This window comes from Centrocercus urophasianus, unplaced genomic scaffold, assembly GCF_019232065.1.
Source record: "Centrocercus urophasianus isolate 14NV4802_14NV808 unplaced genomic scaffold, USGS_Curo_1.0 seq_28, whole genome shotgun sequence".
Taxonomy (NCBI): Eukaryota; Metazoa; Chordata; class Aves; order Galliformes; family Phasianidae; genus Centrocercus; species Centrocercus urophasianus.
In genome coordinates this window covers 5,857,592-5,876,342 of record NW_024884844.1, presented here as the reverse complement: position 1 = coordinate 5,876,342, position 18,751 = coordinate 5,857,592, and the positions used below count along the sequence as shown (strand labels likewise).

The 18,751-nt window shown below is 43.1% G+C and overlaps 1 protein-coding gene across 1 annotated transcript in view; it reads left to right on the top strand.

Moving 5' to 3' along the window:
* Window positions 1-49: 49 nt before the first annotated feature.
* Window positions 50-18,751, top strand: part of OSBPL11 (oxysterol binding protein like 11) — a 31,686-nt gene continuing 12,984 nt past the window's right edge. The window contains exons 1-6 of the mRNA XM_042827021.1: window positions 50-162; window positions 12,503-12,571; window positions 13,408-13,583; window positions 13,898-13,977; window positions 14,913-15,095; window positions 17,737-17,938. Coding sequence (XP_042682955.1) covers window positions 50-162; window positions 12,503-12,571; window positions 13,408-13,583; window positions 13,898-13,977; window positions 14,913-15,095; window positions 17,737-17,938 — 823 coding nt within the window. The remainder of the gene's footprint in view (window positions 163-12,502; window positions 12,572-13,407; window positions 13,584-13,897; window positions 13,978-14,912; window positions 15,096-17,736; window positions 17,939-18,751) is intronic.

Below are 18,751 nucleotides of genomic sequence, written 5' to 3'. Positions count from 1 at the left end.
GGGGGGGGGCTGCCCGCCCGGCGGCGGCGCGCCCTGGGCCGGGGGCGCCATGCAGTGCGCGGACCCCGCGGCGGCCGCGAAGGGGCCGGAGGGCGAAGGCAGGGCGGAGCCGGCGGCGGCAGGGAAGAGCGGCGGGCGCGGCGCCAAGGGCTGGCAGTACAGGTGGGCGCGCCGGGCCGGGGGTGCGGAGCCGCCGCTGCCTGCGGAACTCGGGGCGGGGCCGGTGTCCTCCGCGGGGGCTGCCCGAGCGGGGCATGCCGCGGGGGCTGCCGCTCTGGCTGTTCTCTGCGTTGTCTCTCGGCTGTGGCGGTGGAACAGGCGGCAGCTTTGAGGCCGTCGGTGTGCTTTTGCGTTAGTGCCCGGCCACGTGGTCAGGCTGCGGGAAAGCGCCCCAGTGTTATTATCTTTGGTGGCTTCTAATTTCCTAGCAGAATGCGGGGAGCTGTTCAAACTTGTTGGCAGTGTGCATTTTTTTTTCTTTTTTCCAGCATTTCCAGAAAGCCAAACTTTGTGCCGGCTTTGAGCTCGGCCTGTTTGTACCAGCAGAACCGTAGGTGCTTGGTGCACCCACACGGTGGGTTAGTGCCTAAAACAGCGGGTTTAGAAACCGGTTTCTGCTGGAAGTTCTGTATTTGGCTTTCCTCGCACAGGGCGTGGGTGGCGTGTGGTCACGCAGCATGGAGAAGTGCGGTCCTGTGTCAGCACGGAGTCTGTGCAGGAGTGTAATTCAGCGTTGGGTGAAGTATAGGCAGCCTCTGCTCATAGCAGTGCCTCCTTCTACGCTTGTACGGGCTCCATTTCTTTGGAGTGGTGGAAGATGCTTTGTTTCTGCACTAACAGAATTAGAGAGTGCTTGAGAAACTGCTCTTCCAGATATCCGACAGGAAATTATCTTGCTTACTTAGGAGCGTGTGATCAGCATCAGAGTGTCTGAGAGCAGCTGAAGCTGAGCTGCCTTTTCCCCACTGGTGTCTGTAATAGTGTGACCGCTAAGCTGCAGTGAAGTAGATTACAAAGGAGAGCCCAAGAGGCTGTGCTTCCTGCTTAACTCTTGTTTCCTATTTCCATTTAGAAAGCAGTTATTAGGAGACAGCACTTCAAATGGTTTCAAATTATTGAAAGGCTACTTGGTAAAGTGATTTCACAGAGTGGCCTGGGTTGATTTAAAACTAGAACTTTCAAATTGCTGCTCTGTTTTCAGCAGTTGTTAAGGTAGGAAATCAATGTGGCATTGCCACGAGGAATTATTTGCATTCAGCAACGCTAGTTTTAATCTTGACCATTTTCATTCATTTCTGCCTTGCTCAGGATGGAATGACTAAAGTAATTCCAAAGTAGTGGGAGTGGGCCTTGGTAGTGCTTGTGTGATACATGAATCATTGTTATTCAAATAACATGAAAATATTGCAACCAGAAAGCAGAATCCTGTGTCTGTGAGCTAACAGAGAGCTGGGCAGAAGGTGTACCAAGGATATGTAACAAATCTCAGCCCCTGGAGGGGCTTTCAGATAATTCTGAGAGAAATGGCTTGCAGTAACTGGTTCTCATTTATCTACAAAGCTGAAAGCTAAAAGCCCTGCAACTGACTGGTGAAACAAGGTTGTCATCCTTAGCTGGCCGTGTGCTAACGTGTTGTCCTCTCACACTTTTCTTCAAATGTGTAAATCAATTCAGCTGCTATTAAAAGATCTTCCAGCATTTATTCTCTTGCTGGTAGAGATACATATTTCTAGGAAATTAATGAACATGTATAACTGATTTTTAAAATCAGGTTGCATTTAAAAACCTATATGCTTGAATGTTGCCATACAAATATTTGTAAAATGGTACCAAACAAATGTCTCTTGCACCTTTTCAAGGAAACAAGTTAACTTTAGGTCTCGAAAGTTTGCAAGTGTGGTAGGGTTGTGAAATAGTATAGAATGGAAGTAATTTCTATGGCAGGGAGTCAGTTTCCTAGGCAAGTATCTATTTTTGCTAGGGGTGGCAGTGACAGGTAAGAGGGTTTCTCATGATGGATTCTGTTTGCTGTCCTCAGCATAGAGGAGTTGTTGTTGCAATATTACTCCGTGGGCCTCTGGGCTGGAGTAAGAGAGACTGAGAGTCTGCAAACAAAAGTGCAGGCAAACAGCTGAGAGAGGGTTTTGGCAAAAAGAGCAGCATTACAGCGTTGTAACTCTTTCAAAAGTTGCCAACAGTTGACACTGACTGCCCTTCGTAAACTTACAAACAAACCAATAACAGCACCCCCATCAAACAAGCACCCCCAAGTTGCTACTGGCTTTATAGCAGTCTTCTGTTTCTGTATGTCAGTATGCAGTAGTGCAACAGAAGACCTGGTAGCTAAAACACACGGATATATTTTAATTCTGTATTTTGAGGTGGTCGTGAACCAGCATGGGCAATGTGTTTTATAACAGGTGGTTGTTGCAGTCCCCAGTGGAGGGGGTGGCTTAACCTTTTGCATTTCCATCTGATGTGGCTGCCAAGTGTGCGAGACTGAGCTTGGCTGTGAAAGTGCATAATTATTTTTTTTCTTATTCATTCTGCCTTGTGAAAGGAGCCTAATTAGTTCTAATAAAGGGAAGTGTCTTGAAACTGATACCATCTTCTTGAGCGGATGTTGATGGGAGCCCTTTTTGTTGAGGATGGAATTGATGCCAGCCTTAGCTGTGAGGAAAGATATGGAATTTCTCTGGTTTCTATTCTTTTCTCTTCATGTTCCAAGAATATTTGTTTGGTATTGGAGGGTAAACACAGGGCAATGGCAGCATGTTTATCAGCTCTTTCTGCTGCGGACTTCTCTGTGGCTGACCCAACCCTCCTGTCTCAGAACTGGCACTTGTTATCATAGCATTAATGTAAATTAATAGTAATACAACTAATTCTCACTTAGGCTGCCACGCGATGTGTTGGCTGACCTAATTAGCTTAGTGCTCCAGAGGGCAGGCCAGCATACATACAAGTCCTTTTCATTTGAAGAGTATAAAACAGAACCCTCACAAACATACTGTAAATGTCACCCTGGAGCAGTTCCCTCTGGTATTTCCCTCTTGGTCTTGCCCTCCTGGTGTTTCCTCAGTGCTATTTAAAACAGATTATCTGGGATTGCACCTGAATTTTTTGTGCCCTCCTCTTTGCCTACAGCAGTGGAAGGCTTTGGGGTGTTACCTGGGTCTGGTGTGAGGTGATGCCTGCCTCCGTGTCTGCCCCTTGAGAGCCTGTATTCCCTTGGTGTCCTGCTGACTCTGGCACTGTGACATCAAGCCTCACTTGGTGCCGGTTCTGTTTATGGTGTCTGTGGTGACACACTCATGTTCTGGACTGGTACTGGGCTACTGAGCTGTGGTGTTTGCTGCTAGAAGGAGGAGCTTCTCAAATAGTTGCTATGAAATCCAGAATTTAGTTTTGCTGTTGTGTGTGTTGTACTCCCTTTCATTGCTAGAAATCAGATCAGAGTGACTGTCACATTCATTTGATGCACTGGAGAGAAATAGCTCAAAGCCCTGGGACCTGAATTTGTTTATCCTCATTGAGTGTTTGCTTGGAGAATACACTGTATCTATAATGGTACTTGAGAAATGCCATGTTCCAAGTAATTTTCTCATTAGAATAGACAAGAAATCCATTTTTAAAAGGCTCTGTTGACTCTTAGCCTGGTGATCCATGCTTTGTTATTAAAACATCAAGGTTGTTGTGTGTGTACTTCAATGCTTGTTGAAGCCCCAAGTGCTTCTTAAGAGCAGGTTCACGTTCACACATGCTTACAGGCTGGAAGAGTGGAGTTGCAGCAGATGAAAGTTTATATGCACTGTAAATTAGAACTGCATGTGTGTGAGGAGTAATGGAGTTGGGGAAACAGGTTTGGGTGACTGAAGTATACCTCCATAGTGCCTGATGCAATGACCTGAGCTGGGTCAATGAGGTCTGGTTCCCTTCCCCAGCCGTGTGGCTTCATGAGCAGTGGTCAGGAGTCCTGCCTGCGTCCCAGGGCACAGCTGTGGTGTGGGAGTGGAGATGTGGAAGTTGCTGGGGCAGGGGAGATAAAGGTGGGAGTTGGTTCTGATGCACAGGATGTTTTCCTTAATATTGGGATATTCATTTAGTGTTTAAAATTAAGCTGAACAGGCAGAAGATTAAAATAGCTTTTAAATACCGAATGATTTGTGCTTTCTCTGGAACAGATCTCTGCAGGAACTAACGGCCATTAGAAATGCCTCTCCTCTAACTGCAAAGAGTATTTTATCAGCTTTGCCTTTTTTTAATGTAATCTTGTAGCAGCATGTTAATTAAAATTGCCTATAATATTAACATCCTCCTCTGCCATGCATGCTTTCTCCCTTGGGAGAAGACAAAAACCAAACTGCATACAGCTGACCTAATCACATTGCTTAGTGCACAGGCAGAAAGTGCCATCTTAGGCAGGTTCTTGTGCTTCACTTGCAATACCGAAAAAATTATGGCATGTGTGCAGAGACCTCTGTTTACTGAAGGTCTGTTGTCAGCCAGTGCTAATGCATTTGTATTGCAGCAAATAACTGCCTGCTGGTGACAGTCTGACAGCTTTCATTTTGGGGTGCTTGCAAAGCTTGTATGGTTTCAGGCTTTCTGTACTGTGCATCTACTGATGGACTGCAGCAGGCTGAAATGGATGGAAGTGCTGCTGTTTTTTGTGTGACAGTCCTGTGTTTGACAGCCTGTAATGCCACTGGGCTTTGGAGCAGGAACATCAGTGTCTTGGAAAGGACCTTTTGCCTTGGATGTGCATTTTTACCCTTCAGATGAAAATTCCTAAGTTCTTGATGAGGCTGAAAACCTTAAAAAAAAAAAAGAAAAAAAAAAAAAAAAAAAAAAAAGGCATGAGTGTTTAGGAACTGGTGTATTGATTTCTACAGAGCTCAGAACTTGGCTGCGTTTGCAGTGGAGGAGCAGTAGGTGAGTGGTCTGCAGTAGGAAGCCCAAGGTCGATAGGGCTGCAAAATGCTGTGTTGAGGAGCTGGTTTCTCGCCCTGGCTCTGTTTTCCCATGTACTAACAGGTTGCTTAAACTGTTTTGTCTCTATAATGACTAATTGTGTGTTCATCTTTCTCTGAGGCCTAGTTTGGAACAGTTGTCTGTGATTCTGCAGAAACTGTTGCAGGGTTACAGCTGCAGCTGAAATCCATAGGAGCTGTGGTTTGAATGTATCAGCTGCTAAGTTAGGGTAGGAAGTTAAAACTAAATAAATAAATCAGGCCACAGCTTCTCAAAGTTTGAGAGGCTGAAAGCTCACTGTACATCAGTTTCCAACCTGGGTAGTGGGAATGGCAATGTCCTCTTTCTCTGTTGTTTGCTCATGACTCCTTCATAAACATCAGTGACAAACGTAAGAGAAGAAAACCACATGGAAACTTCTAATTGGAACATTTGTACCAAGTGAATAATGCCTGAAGTTCCTTTTCATTGTATAGTGAACAGTTTTGAATAATTCCTTGTCTGAGGATCACTGTCCACTTAAAGCTGTGAACAAGAAAGCAGCCCTGCTGTTTTTGTTTATCATAACTATAAGTGCTTAAATGAACACAGGTGCTTTGTTAATTAGTGCTTAGACCTGAGGAGTAGCTACTCATCTACCTGCTGAGCTTAATATAGGAATGTTTTTGATTAATTTCTATGTAATTGGGTTGGGAAATCTCTAGTCCTGTTTCCTGCTCCAAGCAGTGTCAGTTCCAAAGCTGGAATGGAACATCCAGGGCCCTCTCTGGGCTCCTGTCTGGGAGCTTTTCCTCTCTCTTTGGGAAGAATTTTTCTCCTGTCCAACAAGGAATTTCTCTTGTGGCAACTTGATGCCATTCTGTTTGCTCTTCTGCAGGGTATCTCTGAAAGAGTCTGACTCCGTCTTATTTATGGACACCTGCTTGGTGGTGGGAGGCAGTGGTGAGCTTCTCTCGAGCCTTCCTCTCCTCTCAGGGAGGCTGAACGGCACTAGTTCTTGTCCTTTCCTTGCCTGGCATAATGTACTCAGCTTTCACTGTCAGGTTAGTCTATCCCAGGCATAAGCATTGGTTTATTAAGCTCCGGAGGTCTCGCTCAACCCATTCTTCTGGATGATTTGGAGCCCCTGAAAGGGAGCTCGCATTCTCACATTGTGTCTGCTCCCCTTGCTTTGGGGTCATCCCAGGGGTTGCAGAGTGTGTACTTGGCAACTTACTGGAGGCAGTTAATGGTCCCCTGCAGCAGATCACTTGTAACCAGCTGCCTGCTGCTGCTGCTTTGGTTTGGTGGCTCACACAGTTGTTTTTTTGTCCGTGTTATAGTATTCCAGGCTTACGGTCTTTCTGAATATTTAGATAGTCCTTGTGCTTTCTTAGGTAGTAATGTTTTTTTTTCCCCTCATGTTTGAACCTGAAATATCTCAAAAATAATAAACAGTTCAACTTCTATTTTTGCCTGGATAGCTAATCAGTGAATGAACCTACACTTAATAGTCATTGATGCATTGCTACAAAGTTCAGGATGGCGTGTCCAATTGCAATACAACTTAAAAATCATAATGGCAAAAATAAGTATTAAGACTGGAAAGGTGTATCTTTCTACACCTTGATTAGAAGCAGACCAAAATGCCTGGGGAATATACCATTACTTTCTGAAGTGCTGTAGGCAGCTGATACTCCTGAATATCAGAGATGCTCATTCATCAGTATGTTTGCATAGCTTATGTTATATTATTACTATTTACTGAGCAGAGCAGCTTTAACCTACTTGCTAGACTTCAAGGGAGAGTTTTGTTTCCTGGTAACAATAATATGTGAAATGGTGTTGTGGTGCACAGTCACGAAATGATAACATCAATGGCAGCAGATCTGCAGGAAGCAGTAGTTGTATTCCAGGGGTGTAAAGTGGAGAGTTCATACCTCCTTAAGCTGTTTGTTGGCATGTGTTCCACGTCAGCTGAATCTAGAGTTACTTTTCCAGCAGTAGTGAGTAGTGATCCTTGTAGAATAGTCCGCAGCACTGGCAGCTGACTCCCAGGTCCAGCTCCAGTTGTGTTTTGCTGATGCAAACCCCACAAATAACTTGTATGTGGGCAGAGTTCATGCTGACTTGAGCTGATTACATGTGTGTGAAAGAAATTGTTTAGCTGAAACCAATTGCATTTTTTTTTTTTTAACAGGTGCTTCAAAAACATCTTTTGAGAGCTAAAGAGCTCTATAAACAATGAAGCTGTTAAATATTACCAGCTTTGCAGCAGTCCAGTGACAACACTGTTTTGCTTCTCAGTGATTAAACGCTGTCTCTCTTTTGTTCCTGTTGCTACCCTACAGAAGTGTGTTTCATCTTTCTAATTCATCTGTGGCCTTGAATGCATGAAATTGCAGGTTGAATTAGGATAGTTCTAAAACAGAAGAACAACAAAAAAAACCTTGTAAGCTTGATTTGTTACATTCCCCTTGAGGACTTGGCAGAAATTTTAAGTGCAAGCACATCTGTGCTATTGGTGGCTGGGGAAGCTGAGTGGTAGAAGAGCTCCTTGCCCACAGGGGTATGTGGAGAAGTTCATCATATGTCAAGGCTTTGTGTTGCTGGTGTATTTGCATGCTCGCAGCCAAGTGTTCTGTTCACAAGATTTACTGTCAGTGTTGTGGACTTGGACATTTTCTTTTTTTTCCCACTTGTCTGTCGTATTTTAAGCTTCTAATGGAATGCAGCATCAATGTGAACTGAAGAGCAGGAGCTCCTGCAGCCATTTCACAGTCAGCTGCATGGCACTGTTAGTAAATAGCATGGTGAGGTTGCCTTTTAATTTCTTCCAGAAGGCATTTGTAAAAGCAGAGCTAGTTTGTTGATGCGGCTACCCTGTAGGCAGAATGAAGGCTTCTGCCCTTCCTCCTTCAGGTGCTAGGAAACCCATCCTCAGCAGCATGGAGCTGCAGTTTTGGAGAATGCTGGTGTTTTCCTGGGACCATGTGGTCTCTGCTGTCTGACATGCCCAAAGTTTCTGCTGGCAGATCTATTCTTTCCTTTCTCTGTTTCCTTCTTAACAAAAAGAGGAATTAATACTTTGTAGATGAGCACTCTGCACTGATGTATGAGAAGTAAACAAGCTATCACAGATGAAGTTCAGTAGAAACAGCTGCTGCTTTATTTCTTCAGACTGTGTGGTCAGAGCCATGCATTGAGGGACATGGTTAGCGGGTGTGGCGAGGATGGGTTGATGGTTGAACTAGATGATCTCATAGTTCTTTTCCAGCCGTGATGGTTATACGACTGGTTTGCCGTGCACGATGCTCATTTCCTCAAATCCACGTGCATTCAGCAGCTGCACGAAGCCTGGCCTCGTGGGGAAGCTGTTGGCTGCTCCTTTGAGCAGCTGCTGGCTCAGAGATGCCTAGCTGCTCCGAGTGTCACGTGTGAAGTTGTCCAGGCTCATCACAGCTAAAAGCATCAGAGGGGCTGCATTGGGAGCACTGTGTGCACCTTCCAGCTAGGTGAAGTTCTGTGCTGCTGCTGGACAGGGTGTGTTTGTGTGTGAGGCTAGAGCGTGATGTGAGAGGAGAAGGGGAGGCCACCAGTGTGGAGCCTTCTCTGAGGTGTTGGCCCTACGTTCATCATGGAAGATGTCATTCAGGGTCTGCTGCTCCTCAGCATCCATGTGAAAGACTTGGGTGCTGCCTGTAAACAGGATGCAGGAGGAACCAGGCCCAGCCATCACCCGCTCTCCTTCCTCCCCCAGGAGGAAACCAGCCCACGAGGCACTGACAGCTGCTGCGGCTTCAGAAAAGGACAAATGAGCAAGGAAATAAAGCATTCACAGAGGATTGTTGCCAGTTTGCTTATCCTGTCGTCTGTCTTTGGAGTGGTGCTTGGCGGTCTGAAAACACCGCTTGTGGAAGATGTGACTGCAGATGGGGTGGGGCTGTCCCCTGAAAGCAGAATGAACTGTTCTGTAGCTCCTTGCTGACTTTAACCACTTGCTTACAGGGGCGGTTTAATCTGCCTCACTGTTTATAAGTGAAAATCTGATGGTGGGCAGCAGGGTGATGTTTGGCCTTTGAAAAATGCTTTATTGGTGGGGAGGATGTGGTGTGGACTGGCTGTGATTTGCTGGGTATTGCTGTTTGAAGTAGTTCAGCAAAAGTTAAAGCAGAATTTAGGTGTTCCAAGCTGTGATGGGTCTGTTGTGACAGAAGATGAGTGCAAGTGTCATGAGATGATGGGAGGATACTGAAGTTCTACATGAACATGGGCCTCAGGGCTGTTGACTCATTATGGCTGAACTGCTGTGAGCATTTGGAAAGCAGCCCCAGCATGTGGGTTATTAGAGGGCACGGGTACATGCACATGCATGGAGCTGCAGCTGGAACGCCAAGGCTTTCCTACAGAGGGAAAGGATCCCAGTGCAGCCCTGCCTTGTGATCGCTTCTCAGTATTTGTGGTCAAATTCACTTCTGAAACCCATTTCTCTAAAATCAGAAATACCATGGTAGGGGTTGACGTGAAGCAAGTCTTGCTGTTGTTCCTCTGGGTGCAGTGCTGGTAAGGACTCGAAGGAAGCTCTGAGTCATGTTTTACTGTCTTCTGCTGCTGTGGTTATCTGTGAGCCCAGGTCACTGGCTTTTGAAATTTGCCCTTCTAAGTGCCTCCTGTGGCTCTCTGAAGGGCCTTGATGTTAATTCCATCTTAATGAATTATTATTTCTTTTTAAAAAACAGTGCTTTTTTTCTGCCTCACGACATTGTTTGCTAATAATCCTGAGAATGTTTTGCTGTATACATAGGAAAAAAGATCAGAAGATTAAGTGTTTCTACAGTGGGTTTGTACAGTTACAAGGTCTGCCTTCTGTGAATTGCATTTTACAGACTGGATTTAAGCTTTTTTTTTTTTTTTTTTTTTTGTTAGGTTTAAAAAATTGTTTCTTATTTAAAAGTAAGCCTTAGTTCAAATGCTGGCAATTCCCTGATCTGCACAGTGTATTTGGGGATTAATGCCTCTGAGGGCTGTGTTTCTGCTCAGATGTTTGCTTGTTTGTTTGCTCCCAGGGTCTCATGCTGTCAAGCAAGTGTTCTAAATACCAGCAGAGTTTCTCATAGCTCTGGGTAGGCTAAGCTGTGCTGTGCATAGGTGTTGAGGGCTTGTCCAGCCTCTGGCAGGGTGAAACCTAAATATAGGCTCTTTGGCTTGCAGTTCCAGTATAGCTGTGCAGACACAATTAAAGTAGAAAATAATTTAATCAATATTCTGCTTGGACTGGCAGAAAGTCAAAAGACAAGGCTCATTTTGCATGAGTTCGTGCTCTGTCTTTCTGGACAAATTGGTCAAGTGCTGCTTTGCTGTGGAAGTGCAACTGTCAATTCTGCAGCAGGTTATTTTTTCTCTGGACAAATCAGATCAGTTGTCTCATCATTCCCACTCAATGCTGTTTAACAATTTCAATCAGACTTTTAATTTACCGTTGCTATCAGATGAATGGACTTCTGCGGCCTTACATACGGTCCTGTTCAATTAATTTCAGCCTGCGGTTGCTTTTGTGACTCTCCTAGCTGCTAAACACACCTGTGTTCCAGGCAGGCAGTGAATGGAGGAAGGCAGCAGCTGCGTGCTGAGCCTGCAGGCTGCTGGGTGGCTGCAAAGCAAGAGTGAGGTTTGGATTCACAACACAAAATGGAAACCAATTAGCCATGATGAGGGGCAATTTTCAGACCATTAAACGCAAGTTTATGACTGCTGTCTCACAATTTTCTGCCAGATGATGACAGCGAGCATGTCTAAACTGCACAGCACTTGGATGTCATAACAACAAATGAGGTGTCTGCAGAGGATGTGCTTGGTCATGTCTCCGTAGTGTTTTGATGTAGTTGAGATACACCATAGCTGGGAGGACAGGGAGGATTCAGGCTATTACTTTTACCTGTGTAGTACCACTTAATGAGCTGCTACCAATTAGGTTCCCAGATGGTCCCACTGGCTGCTCTCCATTGTAGTATGTAGCTGTAATAGCGATGGCAGCACTAATAACCAACTGTGTGCTTCTAAATATCAATTTGCAGCATTACAACTTTGTTTTTTCTTCAAGAATGTGCATTCTTCCATCTTTTCTTTGGACTCTGCTACTGAAGGTAGGGCCTCCTCATATGGCAGTGATTTACTGTGAGGTTATCTTTGTTGGTGGTGTCCTAAACAGCTTCATTTAAGGTGAAGCTTGGTGCAATATGTTATACTTGCTCAGCTGTTGAAAGCTCATCACAGTTCACTCATCTAGCATGATGCCATCGACACCACTTGGTAAAGAAGTGTGGGCAGCTGCGTCAGCTGTTCTTTGAGATTTACACCAATATTTAGTCCCACTGTGTTTGTAATCAAAATCCATTAATAAGGGAGATCTTTTAGCTCTGTCCCCAGCTTCTGTTCCTGCTTGTAGGAAGTACTTGGAGCTCTTAATGAGTGAAACAAACTGCTGCTCCAATGGATAATTTTCAGAATAAGTATCACTTAATCTTCAATGTGCTGTGATCTACAGGTATTTTAATTTAGAATCTAATCCAGTGGCTTAAATAGGAGATTCTTTTAAAAAGCAAATGGTTAGGGTCTGATATTTGGCTTGTTTCAGTTCTTCATTGGGAGAACAGGAGCTGAATTGTCTCTAAGTGTGCGCTTACTTCAGTTACAGGGCTGTGCTCTGGCAAGAGCTGAGGGTATTGCAGTGGCACTGGGGGGATGTGCAGTATTATATCAGTTTTCAAATTGTGGCTTTAAGGAGATAAGTACATAGGCTTACAGGTGTTGTGGCTTACTTGGGTCTGTAAATGTTCGGAAGTGAGGATGTGTTGTGTCTGTAGTGATGTTAAGCCTCCACGCTGAGTGCCTCCATCGGTTCTTGGTTTTGGTGGATGTCACAAGTTCAGATTGAAGGAGAAACTACTGGACTTTCTTGCCCGGGCAGAGGAGATGTTTCAAATGTTTCAAACTTGTTTTATGCTTTGGAATAGCTTGATGTGACAAGAACCTGCATGTTGTCTTCTGTACAGCATCTGTTTTTGTTAGTGTAGTCAGGAAGGATTCTGGAAATTAAGGGTAAGTACAGTGGTTTTGGTGGTACAGGAGTACCTAGGGACCAGTTCTGGTAGATGGCTGTGCTTGAGTTTCTCTGAACTTACTGAAAGTTAGTTTTGTTTACAAAGCTTTCTTACATGAGTGTGAAACAGAAGAGATATGTGTGCTAAGTCTCTGTTACCTGCAACTAATCCAGAGTGGCTGCTGGATGAATCTCAGGTGTTGGTGAAACTAATTATGCCTTGAGATTATTTAGAATTCGTTGAGTCCAATTAAACTGTCTTATAAAACAATGTCAGAAAATTAATCTGAAGAATTTGCAAACTATTGATATTTTTATTAAGAATGATGGTGCTGTTTTAAAATTAAGAATTTGTTTTCAAAGAACAGATAATGATCCAAAGTTGTGAAGATCTGGTCTTTATTTGATGCTACTGTTATTTGATTGCTTTTATTTTTCTTTCTGTGGTAGTGATCACATGGAAAATATTTTTGGCTACTTAATGAAGTACACCAATCTCGTCACTGGTTGGCAATATCGGTAAGCTTTTTTTTTTTTCTGATGTTTTTCAGTAATGGTCATTTCTGGCAACGTCCAAATGAGCATGTTCCAATCTTCTTGAATAACACTGGAATTGCCCATTTTCTATTTGGCAAACGTGGCAGACCTGTCTTACGCACAGCATAAAAAAGATGCACAGCATTGATACTATTCTCCTTGCCCCTTTCTGAAAACTTGTACTATTCCCTTTGTTTTTTCTTTTGAGGATTCAGCCCTGCTGCCAGATAATACCACATTAGAGAAATAAGAAGGCTGAAAATCCAAACTTAAGCAAGCTTTTCCCTTTAGTTCCCTGGGCTGTTTGTTTCCCATGGATTAACTTGGTCTTCTATAACAGGTGAACCCTGTTATACCCTGTTTCCTAGAGCAGCACAGCTCAACCACATAAATATCAGAAATAAGTCCTTTGTGTATCTCCTTGGCCAGATTCTTGTTCCCTCTGCCTTGCAGTGATTTGTGTCAATATGCTTATTGTTACTTCACTGTTCTGTGACTGTTCTATCCTTAATTTACATAGTTTAAGGGTGAGCTAGGCCTCAGAGTTCCCAAAACTTAAAATCTTAGCATTCTTATTCTCTTACTCTATAACGTTCCTGATCTTTGAGGAAAAAAATTGCTAAGAATTTGTGGCCAGCCTTGTTGGGAATATATTTCACATGGCTGAGGCTGAATTGACACGAATCTTTAAATCCCAGTCCCATCTCTACTGACTTGTAATGAAAGTTTTGACTTCTTAGCTTCTTTCCCCTTTGCCCATCCTTCTTAAAAATACCAGCCCAGGCTTATTTTCTGTGTTTACTTTGTCACCGTTGCAGGTTTTTTGTTCTAAACAATGATGCTGGCCTGCTGGAGTACTTTGTGAATGAGCAGTCCAGATACCTGAAGCCCAGGGGCACGTTGCAGCTAGCAGGAGCTGTAATTTCACCCAGTGATGAAGACTCACACACCTTTACAGTCAATGCTGCCAGCGGGGAGCAGTATAAGCTAAGAGGTAGGACTACTGCTCTTGGGCAGGGGACTTTTCCACTAGAGGCACTTCCAACTTCCACACCTGTGGCTGCTATTCTGAGCTTGGCTGCATGTCTAAAAGCAAAAGAGCTTGTGCAGCAAGCTGTTGCAATGAGTGTTTTGAGTGTTTTGTGTGAAGCACACAGTGTTATGTCTAATCAACAGGTTTTTTGGATCTAAAACTTGCTTAGCTGACCTGGAAAGTCCTCTCCCTGTTTTATAGAATTGCGTGGGTTTTTCTTTTGCCTGTACTTAAATATTTTCATGTACATGATCCTTTTGCTTTGCTTTTGTTAGCTACTGATGCTAAAGAACGACAGCACTGGGTTAGCAGGCTGCAGATATGCACACAGCATCACACAGAAGCAATTGGGAAGGTATTGTATGATTCATGTTTTCCTGGGCAAAAATAATTTAGGGTGGTGGAAGAAGTAGGTGGAAATGCAACTATCCTGTTATCTAAAACAAATACTAGCAAAAGAGCATGTGGTTGGGCTTGGGACTCTTGACAAGGAATATTCCTTTAAGCAATGGCTAACTTGTAATGGAAGCATGCTTTAGGAATGAAATGAAGTGGCTTTGCCTTGGGATATTTGAGTGGTCCTCCCTGACCAGGTGCTGGCGAGCTGGTATTTGATCAGGAAGCAGCACTTAATGATGAGAGCAAAAGCTCAGCTTTTCCAGTGGTTTTTGAACTTTATTTAATTTTTATGGAAGGTTCTTCATTTGGAAGCTTTACTTTTTATTTTACTTTTTTCCATGTTTGAGAAATAAGCCCTTAATTCTTCAAGTGTTGCTTACCTTTGTTCTTTGTGGGGTGGTTGTGAATGTAATACGTTTTTAGAAACTCCTGATTACTATTAAAAGCTATATGTAATCTGAATGAAACCTTGCTTTTAAAATTGAATGATCTGCAGCAGGTTGATCCTGAGCTAATGTTTACTTCAATGAATAGTTCGGACTGAAATTTCTTTCTCTCAAATGTGAGTTCTACCCATGCAGGATCCATGGGCAGTCAGTTTCTAGAACTGTTGCAGATCAAGGACTAATTTTCAAGTCAGAAGTGATAGGTATTGATCCATCTCATTGCACTGATTCCTTATAATTAGACTGTAAAGCAGGGCAGTTGTCAGCAGTACAAAATATTCCTTTTAGCAGTTGCTGCCAATATGTTTATGGCTTTGTCATCTGTTATTGCTCCACTAAGAATCCGGGATTAAATGTTCTTCTACATGGTTTAAATTAGAACGCTTGCTGGTTAATTATTGTAATTAATTGTAAATATTTCTCAATCTTCTTATTTATTCACCAGAACAACCCTCCTCTGAAGTCTCGCAGCTTCTCTCTCGCATCCCAAGGAAGCATCAACTCTCCAGGGCTGCAAAGAAGACCCAGCCAAAATGCAGTTTCCTTTTTCAACGTTGGGCATCACAGATTGCCTGCTGGAAAAAGAGGTCCTATTCTGCAGCCAGATCACCTTGTAGATGTCCGAGAGGTCTGTAAACCTTGAATTACCTAACAACCTCTTGAAAGAACCATTGTCTTATATTTAGCACTGTGGAGAAATCTGTTTTTAATTAAATGCATGTGTTGTCAGTCACATCGCTTAAACTATTAATGCTTAGCTATGTTAGATTAAGTAATTTAATCTGACTTGTTGTAGAATCATATGACATGTATTCTGTGACTATGATCTTTGCAAATCTGGTGCTAAAGGCTTGCCATCATGTGATATGCTACTGACGTGTTGTACATCATGCTTTTTCCAGTGTCAAGTTGTAGACCAATCCACTGAGTTGTTCTTTTACCTTGTATGACCTTTGTTATTTCGTAGCACTTCTGGTATTAGTGAGTATTTTAGCATTAGCAGTGTAATTAGCATAGCACTAATTGGGATAGCACTTACTGGGAAAAGGTTTCTAATGGAGGGCTTTTTAATTTAATGAATAAGGGTCTAGCAAGCATGAATTGTTATAATTGCACTTAGAGAAACTGGGACAAGAGAGTATTGTGTCATTAACCCCAAAATGTCTGTCTGAACACTGGTAAATTCATCAGTGGGAGTTTGTAATGTGGGGTGCAAAATGCTTTGCCCTGGTAGGTATGCTTCCATCATTAGTGTTCTTGATTATATCAAATCCTGAGGCATAATTGTTCACCAGGCTGCACAGTGGGGCTGTGTTCAAACCTCAGAATATGTGAACTTCTGTTCAAATCGGAGTGTTTTCTCCAAGTTGAATGACTTCTCTTAGCGTTGCCAGGAGAGCAGGAAATGATTTGTTTTTTCTTTTGATTATTACTTAGTTGGTTTTTTGGTCTGTATAAATGAAGAATGCTCTGGATGTCAGTTTGCTTATCTTTTTGAAGTCAAAATGCTTGTTGGATACACGCCTGGGGTTTTTTAGATACAGTTAAAATGCTTGAAATAAAAAAAGGCAAGTTACATTTGAGCATTCTTGCTACATTTGGGGTGAATATACTTCCAGTGCTTTGAATCCATTTGAGAAGCTATGGGAAGAGCCCATTTCTTTCAACTTATCTGCTGCGTGGTGATTCTTTCTGTGAACTTCCCAATGGCTTGCAGTGCAGCTGTTCTGTCGGTCCCTTTCCCTTCTCATTGTTCTTCACCAAATGCTGCTGACTAGGGTGCCTTGCAAAACAGGAGATCTGAGAGGATATTTGTGCTGACTTACTGTAAATGTAGGTGCATGCAGTTGCAAAATGAGAGCTATACCTTGCATACTTCTGACCTCTTGTCTTCTGTAACAGTGCTTCGCTCCCCTTCCGCCAGCGCTGTTTCTTTGTTTTACAAATCTGAATATCCAAACAAGAAGAACTTAAGCCTGTTCAAAGTACGCTTGTAGAAAGGGCAGATGTGGCTGTTTAAATGCCAGTGCTGAGTACGGTGTGGCTTGTCTTGTTGTCTGACCTGGCCCTGGAATGAAGTGCTAAGAAAAGGTCACCGGTAGGGCTGCAGTGGTTTGCCAGCCAATTCCCATCTTTTTCTTAACTCAGCAGAACCTTATGAAGCATTGAGGGAGCGGGGGTAAAGAAGACTCAAATCATATTCTTGTCAGGAAGCAGACACTGTTCTGCTGGTTACGTAGCCCTGCCAGTGCTGACACTGCATTCACCGAGTGTTTGCTGGCTTCCTGCACTGCCACACCTGGGACAGGTGCCTGTATGTGGGTAACTGCACCTCTGAAGAGCCCAGGCCTCTGTATGTTCACACCACAATGTACGTTGTGGCCAAGCCCTAAAATGTTCCAATTACCACATATCATGAAGTCAAGTGAATACCTATTGCTCGAGTACTGTGTAAAACCTTAACAGCAGTTCCTGGAAGAAACTTGAGGCAAGGATATAGGAAAAAAATACTAGGATAATTGCCAGAATTGCTAAATTAAAAGCCTCAATAGTACCGCAGCAGTTAAGCACAATGCATCCTGGATTCTTTTAATAAATCCTTTTTCTACTCTGCTTAATCAGTCTATTTTTATATTTAATTTACTGCCTGAATGCGTAATGATGGCAGAATAGCAGCACCCGGTTGCATTAATACTGTCTGTTGTGTCTTCCCAGAAAAGTGACTAATATATATGAGTCTCCTTGCATCCCCATGATTCGAGTTACACTTCTGTGAGCTCAAGGAGGAATTTATATTGTTTTGTTGATGCTGTTTGGCTGGTGTGTGTTCATGCTCTACCTCTGGCAGGCAAATGAGATGTGCTGTTGCAGGTTCTATAATGTAGGGGTGTACAGCCCTGTTCCAGAGGCAGCAGGAAAGGAGACCAGGGGAGAGCAAAGGAAAAAAAATAACAAGGAAAGCTATAATTTGAACGGACAGTGAGGGTGAAAATCCTGCTGCTCTTCTTATTCCCTTTGCTGAGTAAGCAGTGTGATAGCAAACCTGTGCATAGCAGTGGTATGGATGTTAATAAGTTGCTATGTATTTCAGTGAGAATTTAATGATGTGTAGTGGCTGCATGAAGGAAAGAAGAATGGTTAAATGTACACATACCTATGACATCTTAGTTTTATTATCATTAAGTCATGTAGGACTCTGTGTATGCATGTCTGGCACATCACGCAGCAGCTTCCGTCACCTTCTGATGCACACCTGCTTTGTTTGGTAGATGATGTCGCAGGCTGAGGGCCAGCAGAGAGACTTGATCAGGAGCATAGAATGCCTTCCTGCCTCCGGTCACCTTACGTCCTTGGATCAAGACCTATTAATGCTCAAAGCAACTTCCATGGCAACCATGAACTGCTTAAATGACTGTTTCCATATTCTCCAGTTACAACACGCTTCACAACAAAAGGGATCCTTACCAGCAGGTGAGTGTAGATGTTTACAAAGAGCTGAACCGTATAACAAGTATGAAGCCTTACTCTCTTCGCTTCTGAAAATGCTTGTCCCACTAAATCTAGTTGCCTGTGGGCAGAGACAACTGCTGTCTGCCTTGTTACTGGTGAGCTTGTCTAGATTTGTTGATGTTAAGTACAACTCCTGCGCATATTTTCCCTCTTGTCTACAGATTTCTCTATTAAGGAAATCTGTAATAGCTGCATGAATGAAACAACTGATTAATGCAGATGATCTCATGACAGAAAAAAGTCCATAAGGCTCTGCAGTAGAAAGGCTCCTTTGGGATGCAGGAACAGTAATGATGGAGGTGGATTTCTGTGGGGTCACAGGCACAAAGGATATGTGCTATCTGCTGGAACTCTGCCAAATGTCTCGCTTCTCTGACTTATTTACACACTTAATGCCTACTGTAAGCATTTACATATGCAAAGCTTTAATTTCTAGCTAAGCATTAAAATAACGAAGCTCTGAATTTGCTTAATGACTTTGTAAGCAACAAACTTTACTCAAATGCTTCTATTATGCAACAGGTGTGTTATACTAAGTATGCAATAAACTACACTTGTAAGTTGTCACTTTCTTTATCTTTCTCATATCCCTTTTTTCTGGTATTTGCATTTGCATATCATTTTTCTGGTATTTGCTTTGGCAATGCATATTATTCCAAAGCTATAATTAGTTTAGCTTTCCACGCAAAGAAAGTTTGTTGTATTGATGTAGTTTATTTTAAACGATGACAGGTTTTAGAAGGAAAAGTGTGAATAGGACAGGTTAACTCTTGC